Here is a 13,849-nt window from a genome sequence, read left to right as displayed (position 1 = left end):
TTCAACTTGGGTCTTCTGTGTCCTATGTCCAAAGTACATGGTGGCTTCACCATTAGAGATTTCCCTTCTACCTCTGGGCAGGGCAGCAGTAATAGCCTACAATGTTTTGGGGGGTCTCTTGAACAAAAGAGGGCTTCTCATGGCTAGTGCTAGGACTTTGTTAGATAGTCTAGGGCTCTTGTGGGATAGGAGTGTTCATTGTCAGCCCAGGTGGGAAATTTTTATTTAACCTATGTATGTATATGTTTAGGTAAGTTGATAATAGTATGATTCTTTGTGACCTTTTCAGACATCCTTATTGTTATTTTACTCCCTCCCTCCCTCTTCTGTATGTATCTCCCCTCCTTTCCTAATCAACCGTCTTCACTTGTTCTGCGACAAGCGTGGGTTCCTGGAGTGGGGACGGGCTCTGACAGGCACTGATATTTCAGGAGTGCCGTACACAGCACACTTCCTACTTGGCACTGTCATGCTGTGCTGTAGTGATACTCGTGTATTGTAGGATGTTTATGATACTTCCACCACTCTATTCTGTGGGTGTAGCAGACAAGTATAACAAATGTCTGCAGATGTTGTGGAGACAAAGTCATCACCTGTGGCCGTAGCGCACAGCCTGAGTTTTCATACACATAGATAAAAAAAACTTTATGTTCTTAGTTGGTTCTGAGAGGTCATTGCTGAAATTGTGAGATCACCAAAGGCTTTTGGTTTCTGTATTCTGTGTGCATGATTCTGAGATCTCTAATATAGCTCAATTGTCTAAATGTCTTGCTTACTTGGAAAAATTGGCACTCTAATACTCAGTTTATTATAGAACTCTACTACTTGTCTTGCAGTGTTTGGGCTTTACAGTGTTTTCTTGCGAACTTCTTCAGTTAGTGAATCTAACTAAGCAATTGGAGTTTTATTGGAAATTTGTGTTTCTCTTTAGCTGGATCAGGGAAGTCATATAGTCAGTGTACTACGCAGGATCAGATATAAACTATACACAGTAATGATGCAGGACTGCATGTGTCTTTTACATAGGTGTGTGTGTTTCCATTTAAGACTTGGGAGAAATAACTTGGGATTTCATTCAGTCCTGGTAGACTGAGTTTTGATTTTGCAGGTGAAGGCAGATCACAATTTCCATCTTTATGGATGAGAATCTGAAAATCTTAGTGTGGTGCTCTCTATTCTGTTAAGAGCTTGACTTCAAGAAGGCTGCAGAGTGGGCTGTCTTGGGTCTAGGTACTTGTCTTAGTCACTGTTCTATTGCTGTGAAGATACACAGTGACTAAGGCAACTCTTATAAAAGAAAGCATTTAATTGGGGGCTTTCTTACAGTTTCAGAGGGTTAGTTCATGATCGTCATGGCAGGGAGCATGGCAACGTGTATGGTGCTGGTATGTAGCTGACAGCTACATCGTGATACATAGGCAGGATGGTAGGGAGAGAGGAAAATTAGATAAAGGAAGAAAGAGAAAAAGAAAGGAAAGGAAAAGAAAGAAGGGAGGCAAGGAAGAAAGGAAGGAAGGAAGGAAGGAAGGAAGGAAGGAAGGAAGGAAGGAAGGAAGAAAAAAGAAAGAAAGAAAGAAAAAGAAAGCAAGAAAGAAGAGAACCTGGGCCTGGCATGAGCGTTTGAAACTCCCAGTGATACACTTCCTCCAACAAGGCCACACCTCCTAAACCTTTTATTCTTTCTGAAATAGTGACATTCCAGATTAGTAAGCATTCAAATATATGAGCCCATCAGGCCACTCTTTTTTTAAAATTTTTTACATTTATTACAGTTTATTTACTTTGTATCCCAGCTGTAGCCCCCTCCCTTGGCCCCTCCCAATCCTGCCTTCCTTCCCTCTTCTCCCATGCCCCTTCCCCAGTCCACAGATAGGGGAGGTCCTTCTCCCCTTACATCTGACCCTAGCCTATCAGGTCTCATCAGGACTGGCTGCACTGTCTTCCTCTTTGGCCTAGTAAGGCTGCTCCCCGCTCGGGGTGGGGGTGGGGTGGGTGATCAAAGAGCCAGCCACTGAGTGAGTTCATGTCAGAGACAGCCCCTGTTCCTCTTACTAGGGAACCCACTTGGAGACTGAGCTGCCATGGGATACATCTGTACAGGGGTTTTAGGTTATCGCCATGACTGGTCCTTGGTTGGAGTATCAGACCCCTATGCCCAGATTTTTTTATTCTGTTGCTCTCCTTGTGAGCTCCTGTCCTCTCCATGTCTTTCTATCTCCCCCTTCTTTCATAAGATTCCCTGCATTCTGCCCAAAGTTTGGCTATGAGTCTCAGCATGTGCTTTGATACCCTGCTGGGTAGAGACTTTCAGAGGCCTTCTGTGGTAGGCTCCTGTCTTGTTCTTTGTTTTTGCCCTCTTCTGATGTCTAACCTGTTTGCCTTTCTGAATGAGGATTGAGCAATTTACCCAGGGTCCTTCTTATTGCTTAGCTTTGTTAGGTGTACAGATTTTAGTATGTTTATCCTATATTACATGTCTAATATCCACTTATAAGTGAGTATATACCATGTGTGTCTTTCTGCTTCTGGGATACCTCTCGCAGGATGATCTTTTCTAGTTCCCACCATTTGCCTGCAAATTTCATTATTTCCTTGTTTTTAATTGCTGAGTAGTATTCCATTATGTAAATGTACCACAATTTCTGTATCCATTCCTCAACTGAGGGACATCTGGGTTATTTCCAGATTCTGCCTATTACAAATAAAGCTGCTGTGAACATGGTTGAACAAATGCCCTTGTTGTGTACTTGAGCATCTTTTGGATATATGCTTAGGAGTGGTATAGCTGGATCTTGAGGTAGCACTATTCCTAATTGTCTGACAAAGCATCAGATTGATTTCCAAAGTGGTTGTACAAGTTTACATTCCCACCAGCAGTGAGGGAGGGTTCCCCTTTCTCCACATCTTCTCTAGCATGTGTTGTCACTTGAGTTTTTGATCTTAGCCATTCTGATGGGTATAAGATGAAATCTCAGGGTTGTTTCGATTTGCATTTCTCTGATGACCAAGGATGTTGAACATTTCTTTAAGTGTTTCTCTGCCATTTGATATTCCTCTATTGAGAATTCTCTGTTTAGCTCTGTACCCCATTTTTAAATTGAATTACTTGATTTTGTTGCTGTTTAACTTCTTGAGTTCTTTATATAGTTTGGATATTAGCACCGTGTCAGATACAAGGTTGGTGAAGATCCTTTCCCAATCTGTAGGCTGTCGTTTTGTTCTGACGACAGTGTCCTTTGCTCTACAGAAGCTTTTCAGTTTCATGAGTTCCCATGTATTGATTGTTGTCTGTGCTGTTGGTGTTCTGTTCAGGAAGTTGTCTCCTGTGCCATTGAGTTCAAGGCTTTTCCCCACTTTTTCTTGTAATAGGTTTAGTGTGTCTGGTTTTATGTTGAGGTCTTTGATCCACTTGGACTTTAATTTTGTGCAGGGTGATAAGTATGGATTTAGTTGCATTTTTCTACATGTAGATATCCAGTTAGGCCAGCACCACTTGTTTTTGTTTTCTTTTCTTTTTTTTTTTTTTTTTTGTATTTGTTTCTCTTTAACATGCATTCAAGTTTTGCTTATATATTTATCTGTGTGAGGGTATCAGATCCCCTAGAACTGGAGTTACAGACAGCTGTGAACTGCCATGTGGGTGCTGGGAAATGAACCTGGGTCCTCTGGAAGAGCAGCCAGTATGCTTAATCACTGAGCCATCTCTCCAGCCCCAGCCAGCACCACTTGTTGAAGATGCTATCCTTTTTCCATTGATGGTTTTGGCATCTTTGTAAAAAATCAGGTTGTCCGTGAGTGTGTGGGTTTATTTCTGGGTCTTCTATTCAATTCCATTGATCCACCAGCCTATTTCTATGCAAGAACCATGCAGTTTTTATTACCATTGCTCTACAGTACAGCTTGAGATCAGGGATGGAGAGACCTCCAGAAGATCTTTTATTGTAGAGGATTGTTTTAGTGATTCTGGGTTTCTTGTTATTTATTCCATTTGAAGTTGAGAATTTTTCTTTCAAGGTCTGTAAATAACTGTGTTGGTAATTCGATGGGCATTGCATTGAATTTGTAGATTGCTTTTGGTGAGATGGCAAGTTTTACTATGTTAATCCTGCCAAGCCATGAGCATAGGAGATCTTTCCATCTTCTGATACCTTCTATTTCTTTCTTCAGAGACTTGAAGATTTTTTCATACAAGTCTTTGACTTGCTTGGTTAGAGTTACACCAAGGTAGTTTGTTTCCTTTGTGGCTATTGTGAAGGGTGTTGTTTCCCTAATTTCTTTCTCAGCCCATTTGTCTTTTGTATACAGGGGGGCTACTGAATATTTTGAGTTAATTTTGTATCCAGCCACTTTACGGAAGGTGTTTATCAGCTGTAGGAGTTCCCTGGTAGAAATTTTGGGGTCACTCATGTATACTATTATATCATCTGCAAATAGTGATACTTCTTCCTTTCCGAACTGAATGCCCTTGATTTCCTTTAATTGTCTTATTGCTCTAGCAAGGACTTCAAGAACTATGTTGAAAAGATATGGAGAGAGTGGGCAGCCTGCCTTGTTCCTGATTTCAGTGGGATTGATTTAAGTTTCTCTCCGTTTAGTTTGATGTTGGCTATACGTTTGCTGTATATTGCCTTTACTGTGTTTAGGTAAGTGCCTTGTATCCCTGATCTCTCTGGGACTTTAAACATAAACGAATGTTGGATTTTATCAAATGCTTTTTCAGCATCTAAGGAGACAATCATGTGGGTTTTTTTTTTTTTCTTTCAGTTTGTTTGTATAGTGGATTACATTGATGGATTCCCATATATTGAACCATCCCTGCATACCTGGGATGAAGCCTACTTAGTCATAGTGGATGATATCTTTAATGTGTTCTTGGATTCACTTTGCGAGTATTTCATTGAGTATTTTTGCATCAATGTTCGTAAGGGAGATTGGCCTGAAATTCTCTTTATTTGTTAGGTCTTTGTGAGGTTTAGGTATCAAGGTGACTGTGGCTTCATAGAATGAGTTTGGTAATGTTCCTTCTGTTTCTATTTTGTGGAATAGAATGAAGAGTATTCAATTTATTCCACAAAATAGAAACAGGCCATTCTTATTCAACCACCACAGTACTGCAATGAAATTGGGATAGTGACTTTGTTACCTGTTTGTGGGACTTTACACCATTTACCATTAAGATTTTAAGTAGACAATGAAGAGTGACCTGCCTGAGCAACAACTACCAAGCCATCTCTGCAGTACCCACTGTGTTTTTTAAAAAAATACAATTATTTATTGTATGTGTGCATGTATGTGTGTGTGTTTCACATAGTGTGTGTGGAGGTCAGAAGACCATTTGATGGAGTAAGTACTGTGAACAGATGAGATATTCCACTGACCTGGGTCCCTATGACTGGTTTTGTTAGTCAAGGGAAGACAGGCTGCTGCTACTCCATCCCCTTCTATCTTGGTCTCCTTGTTTATTGACCTTCATCATTTTGCATCCTGTCTTCTTCTTAGTCCTGACTGAAGAAGACACTACAGAGAGGTGCATTGTGTACTCGGATTACTGGTAAATCCTTACAGTTCTGTGTGGATACTGTTAGGGCTAGTACTTGAAGTCCCAGCCCTTGGTCTGGTCTCCATGCTCATTTGCAGAGCCTGAGGTATGAAAATGTATATTTGCTGATCACAATAGGGCAGAACATTTAGGAAGTCTGTTCAGATTTGGTTTTCATGCTGTACCTCTGACATATGATTCCTGTTTCATGTCATAATTAAATGTCATTAGCCAATTCTTAAAGGATTTTTCAATACTTGGTCCCAGGTACAAAGTCATCAGCTCTACTTTCTGCTTGGACCAGATAGCTGTTGATCTGGTGTTCTGGGTGTGGTGTTGCAGACACCCAAGTCTTAGTGCTCCCTGCCGTGGTTTATGACATCACTTTCTGATTGTAATAGCTCTTACTGTTGTCAGCTCCTGATTCGGTACCATGTCAGCTCTACGAACAACACTGTTTTAAATGCTCATTGGTTACCTGGATTTCCTTGACTCTGTAAAGAGAAAATCAGAGAACATACTATCTGCTAAGTAGAATTTTCCAGATTGTGAAGCACCTGTGATCTTTTTTGGGGAAAAAAAAAATCACCACCACCACCCCCATCATCATCATTGTGTGTGTGAGAGAGAGACAGAAATAGAGTGAAGTACAGGTGTGTTCCTGCCATGATGTGTATGTAGAGCTTAGTGGGAACCTTTGTGAGTCTCCCCTACCCATCCGTCAGTGTGTTCTGTGCTGTGCCTGTGATCTTGATGATTTGTTCTGTCTTCTGCAGATGTTGCTGCCATTGCATGTGGTCGTGAATTCTTGGTGAATTCCAGCCGGGTGCTCTTGGACACCATGTTGCAGCTGCTGGGGGACTTAAAGCCTGGCCAGTGCACCAAACTCAAAGTGTACGTAGATGATAGCTCACAGCCTCTCATCTTGCATAGTGCTTATATTAGGCTGATGCAGCCTTTCTTAAAGTAAGCACAGTTGATTTAGCAGTTCTAAAAAACAGGAAGCAAATTGCCTGAGGACTTAAAGGATATATCATATTTTATCTAATTTTATGTGAGATAGGGTCAATGTTTAATACAAGATGGTCTTGAACTTAACTTCTTCCTGCTTCGGCCTGCCGACTGTTGGGTTAAATAGTATTTCAGAAAAAAAAAAAATGAGTCAAGAAAAGGAACATTAAGATTCTAAATATTTCAGGGTTGTGTTATTAGTTACTCAGAATGAACGTCAGTAGGTGTTTGCTATGGCAGTTTCCTACCCAGGTAAAATTTGTAGCTATTTTCTTAAGTCATTGTAACAAATCATGACAAATTTCCATTTAGTATCTCAGTGTTGTAGGACAGGATCTGAGTTGGCTTGACCATATCCTCTGCTGGGAGTCTCACATGGCCAAAACCAAGGTGGTGCCCAGCCGGGTACTTTGAAGAGGCTCTGTAAGAATCTGCCTCCTTGTTCTGTTCTTTCAGGTGGGCAGCTGAATTCTGTCCATGGATGACTGCTTTTTCCTCACACTACCCCCACAGTGCTGCTTTTTTTTTTAATGAAAGAGGTTTGTTAGATGGAGATGAAGAGAGAGAGAGACAGAGAGATACAGAGACAGAGACAGAGAGACATGATAGGGGGAGAGGAGGGGTGCCCCAACAGAGAAAGGGGAGAGGGCAGGAGTGTAAGAAGGCAAGAGACGGGAGGGCAAGAATGCCACAGTGCTTCTTATAATTGGCACGTGTATTAGTTACCTTCCTGGTTGCTGTGACAAAGCACTTTAAAGAAGGAAGGCTTTTGTTTATGTTCACAGTTTAAGGTGCAGTCCCTCATGGCAGGGAAGACATTGTGGCAGCAGTGTGAGGCAGCTGGTCACATGGCATCTATAGTCAGGAGACAGGGCGAATGCTGATAGTCAGCTCACTTTCTTCTTTTAAAGAGCGTTTTAACTGTTTTCTTAATTTTGTGTGTGCACCTGTGTGCTCCTTGTGAATTTGTGTGCATGGTATAGCATGCATGTAGCACTTAGAGGACAACTAATGGGCACCAGTTCTCTCTGCTGTGGAGTTTCAAGAATTGAACACAGGTCACCCAGGCTTAGTGAGAAATATTCACCCATCTAACCAACTTACCAGCCTACTTTATCCTTTTTATAAATCAGTCTAGGACTCCAGACCATAGGACAGTATCATTTATATTCAGGATGAGTCTTCCCTCTCAAACCTTCTGGAAACATCCTCAGAGTTGCTTTTTCATGGTGACTCTAAATTCAGTTGAGTTGATAATGATTATCCATCACAGTGTGTATAAGACTTTCTCTGTTGCCCAAGAGTCATCTCGCTTTCTGTGGGCTCATGTGTTTAGATTAGGCATATTGGTTAAACATTTTTAATCAGCTCAGAGCCTGTTGATTAGTAACTGTGATTGCATCTTCAGAACCTCCTTTGCCATGCAATTTAACTTTATCAGAGTATGATGTATATATAGACTTGGGGATTAGGCCAGGAAAGCTATTTTCCTTTTTTGGGGGGAGCAGGGGGTCGGTTCTGGGAATGGAATGTAGTGCTTTTCACAAGGTAAACATTCCTGTGCTGACATGTAGCCCCATAGCAGGAAGTTTTGGGGATTATTAGGGCTTCTCCTGTGATATAGTCTTCCAAGTATGTGTTTTATGCATTGCAGGTTTGTCTTAATTTAGTTCAGTATCCTCTTTAAAGTCTGTGTAGATACTTTCAGCGTTCGTGCCATCTTGGCCTTGTTGTTTCTTATCTTTTCCCATGCAGATGAGATTATTTTTTTTCTCTTTGTATGCTGAATAATTTTGGATGTATCCTGGGCATTGGGAATATTATGTTAGAAGCTTCATGTTTAAAGCCTTTGGAAAATGCAACAGTCCAGTTGGATTTGAGTCCCAAGTCATGGTGTTGTTTTGGTATCAGCCCCATGTCTATAATACCTTAGCTTCCACCCATGCTGGTGGAGCTGCCCTATGCATCTCCTGGTGCCACTCAGGGGCTTGTTAGAGGCCCAGAGAATAATGCTGTGTATGATGACGTCCATATATGCCCAGCTTGGGGTGAGGCTAGGAATTCACAGAGAGCCCTATAGAGTAACTTTCCTGAAATGCTGACTGTCCATGATGACTGTAGTGCTTTGTTGTTCCCCCAAAGCCCCCATTTTTAGTCCACATCTAGAATGCTGAGGCTTGGTGTACCCTAAAGTATTACTGTGGCTGCTGCTTAGCTCCTGCAGCTACCAAGGTGGGAAGAATTCTCTTCTGCAGCATTTGAGTCGCCTGAGGCTCCTGCTATCACTGTGGCTGCCAGCAGACCCTGTCTTTCTTCGCCTTAGGACTGAGATAGAGCCTTTCTGTACATCTGCGTCCAGGCCAGTGGAAGCTGGTGGTTTGGTGGTACTTCATGCTCTGTTCTCATTTCCTAGCTCATATGCTGTTTACCTGTCATAGATCTCAAGTAGCTGCTCCATGTATTCTGTTCAGAATTTACAGTTGTGTTCAGGAGGGTTACGAGATACATGTGCTGTGGCATCCTGTGTGGACCACACTGTAGTCTGCTCTAGTGTTTTATGCTGACATGTCTGTGTGCAAGGGCAGTGTGTGCTGTAATGTGACATGTAGCTTTTTTTTTGTCACAGTGTTAAAACTTGACTGTGGATCTGATCGGTTTCTTTGAGGTCTCAAAAATTACAGAAGTTCTAACATTTGGATCACACATCTATGCTTGAGGAGACATTTAGGATATTTTTAGTTTCTCTACATATACACTGCTACAATGAACACTTGGTAAATATCTCCCTGTGGACCTGTGTGTGAATTCCTCTAGAAGTTTCCCCGGAAGTGGGATTTTTGAAAAGTGGCACATATAGAGCTCTGGTAGATGCTTCCACTGTATTCTTTCCTGCATCCTTTTCAGCATTTTGTTATTTACTCCTACACAGAATATATGTATCAGTCAGTTGGCCATCCATCCATCCACCCACCCACTTCCCTCCCTTGATTTGGAATACCAGCAAGGTTGGAGTATTTCTGCACGTCTGTTCCTGTAAGTCTCCATGAATCATCTGTCTGTGCCCTCTATCTGTTTCCTGCTAAGCTGTTTCCACAGTGATGTGCTGATGTCTGTGTAGTTTCTGGATGCTGATCCATTGCCTTCTTTTGTGGTCTCTATAAAGTCAGTGTTCATGGGCCAGCTAATCCCTCCTTCAACTTCCCAGCAAGCTTTGTGTGAGGGCTGTTTCTCTGTGAGCCTCTCTGTCTCCCTTCCTTATCGTCTGTGCTTGTTGATCTCAGTAAGCACATGTTGACGGCAGTAATGGTGAAGGAAGTGCCTGCAGAACCATCACATTGGCGTATTTTCCCAGCAGCATTCCAGGTTTTGTATGTAGTTAGCTTCTAACCCCACGTTTGATATTGGCAATGTTCCAGCCTCATGTGGCTTCCTCACGTGGCTGTCTGTCTTCCATGCAGGCTGCTTGCCTCCTGCTCTCTAGGGTAAATTTTTAGGCTCTCCTCTACTGAAGTCCCTTCGCTGTTGATAGTAGCCTGAGTCTGTAGGACCTTTGCTGTGCTGTGATGAGCTTTTTTGCATGTCTATGTCTCACTTCTCCACTGCGGATTTTGCTTTTATCACTTTAACCAAAGGATACTATTCACTTTCAGAGTTGGTGCCAGAGATGGGCTCAGCTTTCTCCCAGCTGCTGGTTTTCACGTGTAAAACCTTCTTGAAAAACTGAACATTTTGGGCTGGAGAGATGGCTCAGTAGTTGAGGTGGTTTGATGAGAATGGCCCCATATGCTTGAATATGTGACACCAGTTACTGGCACTGTTTGGGAAAGATTCGGAAGTGTGGCCTTATTGAACTATGTGTCACTAGGGGTGGGCTTTGAGGTTTCAAAAGCCCACAACATTTCCAAGTAGCTTTCTCTTTGCCTCAAGCTTATGGATCAGATCACATCTCTCTATTCCACTTGCCACTCATTTTAACTGTAGACCTGGATAGGAGCAGTGGGCAGAGTTCACATTCCCTCCATCAAACAATTCCATTGCTTTTGAATCTAGCCTCTCTCAAGTTCTCAGGACAAGGGTGGAATGCAGCTAGAGTCTTTGCCATGATCTAACATGAGTGGTTTTGTTGTGCTACCTTTTTTGGGAGATGTGAACAGATGCCTGCTTATCCCAGATAGGGCACTGACAGCACACTAAATTAGCAATTATACCTAAATCTAGCTTAGATGAATGAACATTTATTGGGGTTACCTACTGAAACATGGATGACTCAAAGGCAGCTGCATCACTGAAATTCTGATCCCAGCATAGGTGATGACTCACAAAAGCTGTGTTCCTTCGTTTTTTTGGACAACTTGCAGGCAGCTAGGCTCATCCTCCAGCAGCGTTTGTGATCTGAGGCAGAGGCTCTCCCCTTCTTGAGATACGGAGTAGAAACTCCAGGAAAGCCAGTCTCAGGGCTGACTTCCCCAGGAGCGCTGAGCAACGCTAAGGCCTACCACATAGTTTATTAGGGACAAATTTTGTAATCCTTATGAGGCTGTTAATGAAACTCAGATTGCCTGCAGACTGTTGGGAGGTTGGAGGGCTGAGAATCCTTGCTGTGCTGGTAATTTCATGTCAACTTGACACAAGCTACAGTCATCTGTGAAGAGGGAGTCTCAACTAAAAAACTGCCTCCCCCCAGGTTGATCGTCAGCAAGCCTGTAGTGCATTATTTTGATAGGTGATTGATGTGGGAGGGCCCATTTCTGTTGGCAGGCCATCCCTAGGCTGCTGATCCTGCATACTGTAAGAAGACAGGCTGATCGAGCCATGAGGAGCAAGCCTTACAGTAAGCAGCACTCCTTAATGGCCTCTGCATCAGCTCTTGCCTCAAGGTTCCTGCCTTTTTTGAATTCCTGCCCTGACTTCTCTCAGCAACAGAGTGTGACCTGAGAGTTGTAAACTAAAGCCATTTCCTCTCCAACTTGCTTTTGGCTATGATGTTTTATGACAGCAATAGAAACCCTCATTAAAACACTGCTCTGGAAAGTGCTGGTGACTGCTGACTTCTGGTATTGCAATTGCTTTGAAAATTGTCGATGGAAATATGGGAAGAAGGGAGATGTTTATGTGCATTGTGCCCAGTTGAAGTTCTCAACTACTGTAGCCATGTGCTAGTCTGTGATATGCTAAAGACAAGCCAAAGAGTCTGCCTTCCTCAGACTGAAGTTGTGGGGGAAAGCCAGTATCCCAACAGAAAACTGTAATAGGTGTTGTCTGTGGTATGTATGCATGTGCCATCATTTTCTTAATTGGTCCCTTTAAATAGACTGCATCAGTGTTCCCGATTTCTTCTTGCTCCAGGCTGCTGTACATCCTGGCATGGTGCTGTTGCCCATTCCGCCTTTATTTATAAACTTGTAGCCTTTATAAAATTTTTATATTAATTCCTATGTAAAAATTATGGCTATAGAGCATTCTGGCAATTCTTCAGATTTGTGCCCAAAGGAAGTACTTAGCTCTCCACACATTCCCTGCTAAGTTAAATATTTGATGGTCTGTCTGCTGGCCATTGCAGATGATGTGTTGTAGGCCTCTGGGCTCTGCTGTATTTTCCTGAAGAGAGCTGATGCTTGCTTTGCAGGCCACCGTCTGCACCGATCCTCAGTTTGCAGCACTCTTCTCAGTGCCTGCCGCAGACACTCAAGTGGTTCTGGCCAGCTGAGCACTCAGGAGGCCTGTCATGTGCACCAGGTGCTTCTGCTTTGTAGTCTGCACTCTGGGAAACCTAGGCTCTGTCTTTTAGCTCAAGCTTTGTGGGCTTGCTTGAAAGCTGCCCTCTTTGTCTCAGGCAGCACTCTCTCTTTGGAAAAGGTGTTGCTCACAGGTCCTCTGAGCGCTCCTTTACTGTGTCCAGAATCGGTAAACACCACTAATGCGAGGGCTATTGCCACACAGTCTGCGCTACCAGCACTGGTGCTCATTATGTTTCCACCTTCCCCTAAATTGTGCGTGTGTGTGTTCCACTAGTTTATGCTATATATTCATTGTTGTTCAATTCTAACTGTCATCTGACTTTACCTGTAGTTAGTTATTCGGCTTATTTTTATAGAAACATTCTTTGTAGCTGTGAGGGCAAAATTGTTTTTTAAATTATGTGTGTATGTGTTTACACACTTGAGTGTGGGTGCTGTCGGATCCCCTGGAGTTCCACGTGGATGTGAGTTGCCATGTGGGTGCTGGGGACTAAATTCTTCCTCTGGAAGAGCAGCAAGTGTTCTCAACTGAGTGATCACTCCAGCCTGGAGACATTATTTTAACTTTCCAAATGTTGCTTGGAGTTTTAAAACTTAACTTTAAAAATAATTTTAAGTCAGTCTGCAACAGGAGGATGACAGTCCTGGCTATATAGTCAGATCCTGTTTCAAAACAATTAAAATTGTTTTAAACTTAATTGCACAGTGAGTCAGAGAATCAGTGTAATGTACTAGATACCATGAGATCCTGCTGCTGTGCACCGGCTACTTTCTAGCTCCGTTGATATGTTCTTTAATATAGTATATACTTAAACTTGTGGTTACATTGTGTTTGTGTGTACACGTACACATGTGTGTGCCATAGCATGCATGTGAAAGTTAGAGATCACAGGACAACTTGTGGGAGTCCGTTCTCTCCTTTTATAGTGTGGGTCTCTGGAGCTGAACACAGGTCATCAGATTTGCCAGCAAGAACCTTTACCTGTTGGGCCGTTGCACATTCTCCTGAGGTGTATTTTTGAGGGGCAAGTCTAGATTCATGCCAAGTTAGAATGATGGCTTTCTGAGGAACTGGGGGTTTGGCATTGCAGTTATCCTCCTTGTCTGGAAAGTGCTCTGGGTTTAGTTCATAGATTTTACTTCCTCAGTGTTTCCTTTCTGTTCGTGTCTGCTTGCTGTCACCTCTGCTGTTCCTTTACTTTCACCCTTCCTGAGAACTTTTGTTTTAGGTGTGCTACATGGTTATGTTGTGATGTAATCCAGTCTTGCAATCTGCCTTTTGGCAAGATAATCCTACCTGCTAACACTTCTAACTATTGAAGTCCTTGGCTTTATTTCTTGCATCCTCTCTTGTTTTTATTAGGATTATTTGGGGTTTTTTTTCCCCTCAATATCTCAATGCCTTCCTCCCGTTCTTTTCTTGCTCCTTTCCTTTGCTCCTCTAATGCCTTTCTTTTCTGAGTTTCCTTCTCTCCCTGGGGCTTTAAAAGTTGGCCTCTACTCACTGATTAGCCTCCCTGTAAGGCATGCCTGGATATATTTGGTGTCTACTTGATGTAAT

At 42.6% G+C, this 13,849-nt stretch overlaps 1 protein-coding gene across 1 annotated transcript in view; it reads left to right on the top strand.

Moving 5' to 3' along the window:
* Hsf2bp (heat shock transcription factor 2 binding protein) overlaps positions 1-13,849 on the top strand; it is an 83,281-nt gene that overhangs the window by 30,051 nt on the left and 39,381 nt on the right. Inside the window, exon 6 of the mRNA XM_060369231.1 lies at positions 6,316-6,433. Within this exon, the coding sequence (XP_060225214.1) occupies positions 6,316-6,433 (118 nt within the window). The remainder of the gene's footprint in view (positions 1-6,315; positions 6,434-13,849) is intronic.

This window comes from Meriones unguiculatus, chromosome 16 (genome assembly GCF_030254825.1).
Source record: "Meriones unguiculatus strain TT.TT164.6M chromosome 16, Bangor_MerUng_6.1, whole genome shotgun sequence".
NCBI classification, from domain to species: Eukaryota; Metazoa; Chordata; class Mammalia; order Rodentia; family Muridae; genus Meriones; species Meriones unguiculatus.
This window is presented reverse-complemented; position numbering and strand designations above follow the sequence as displayed.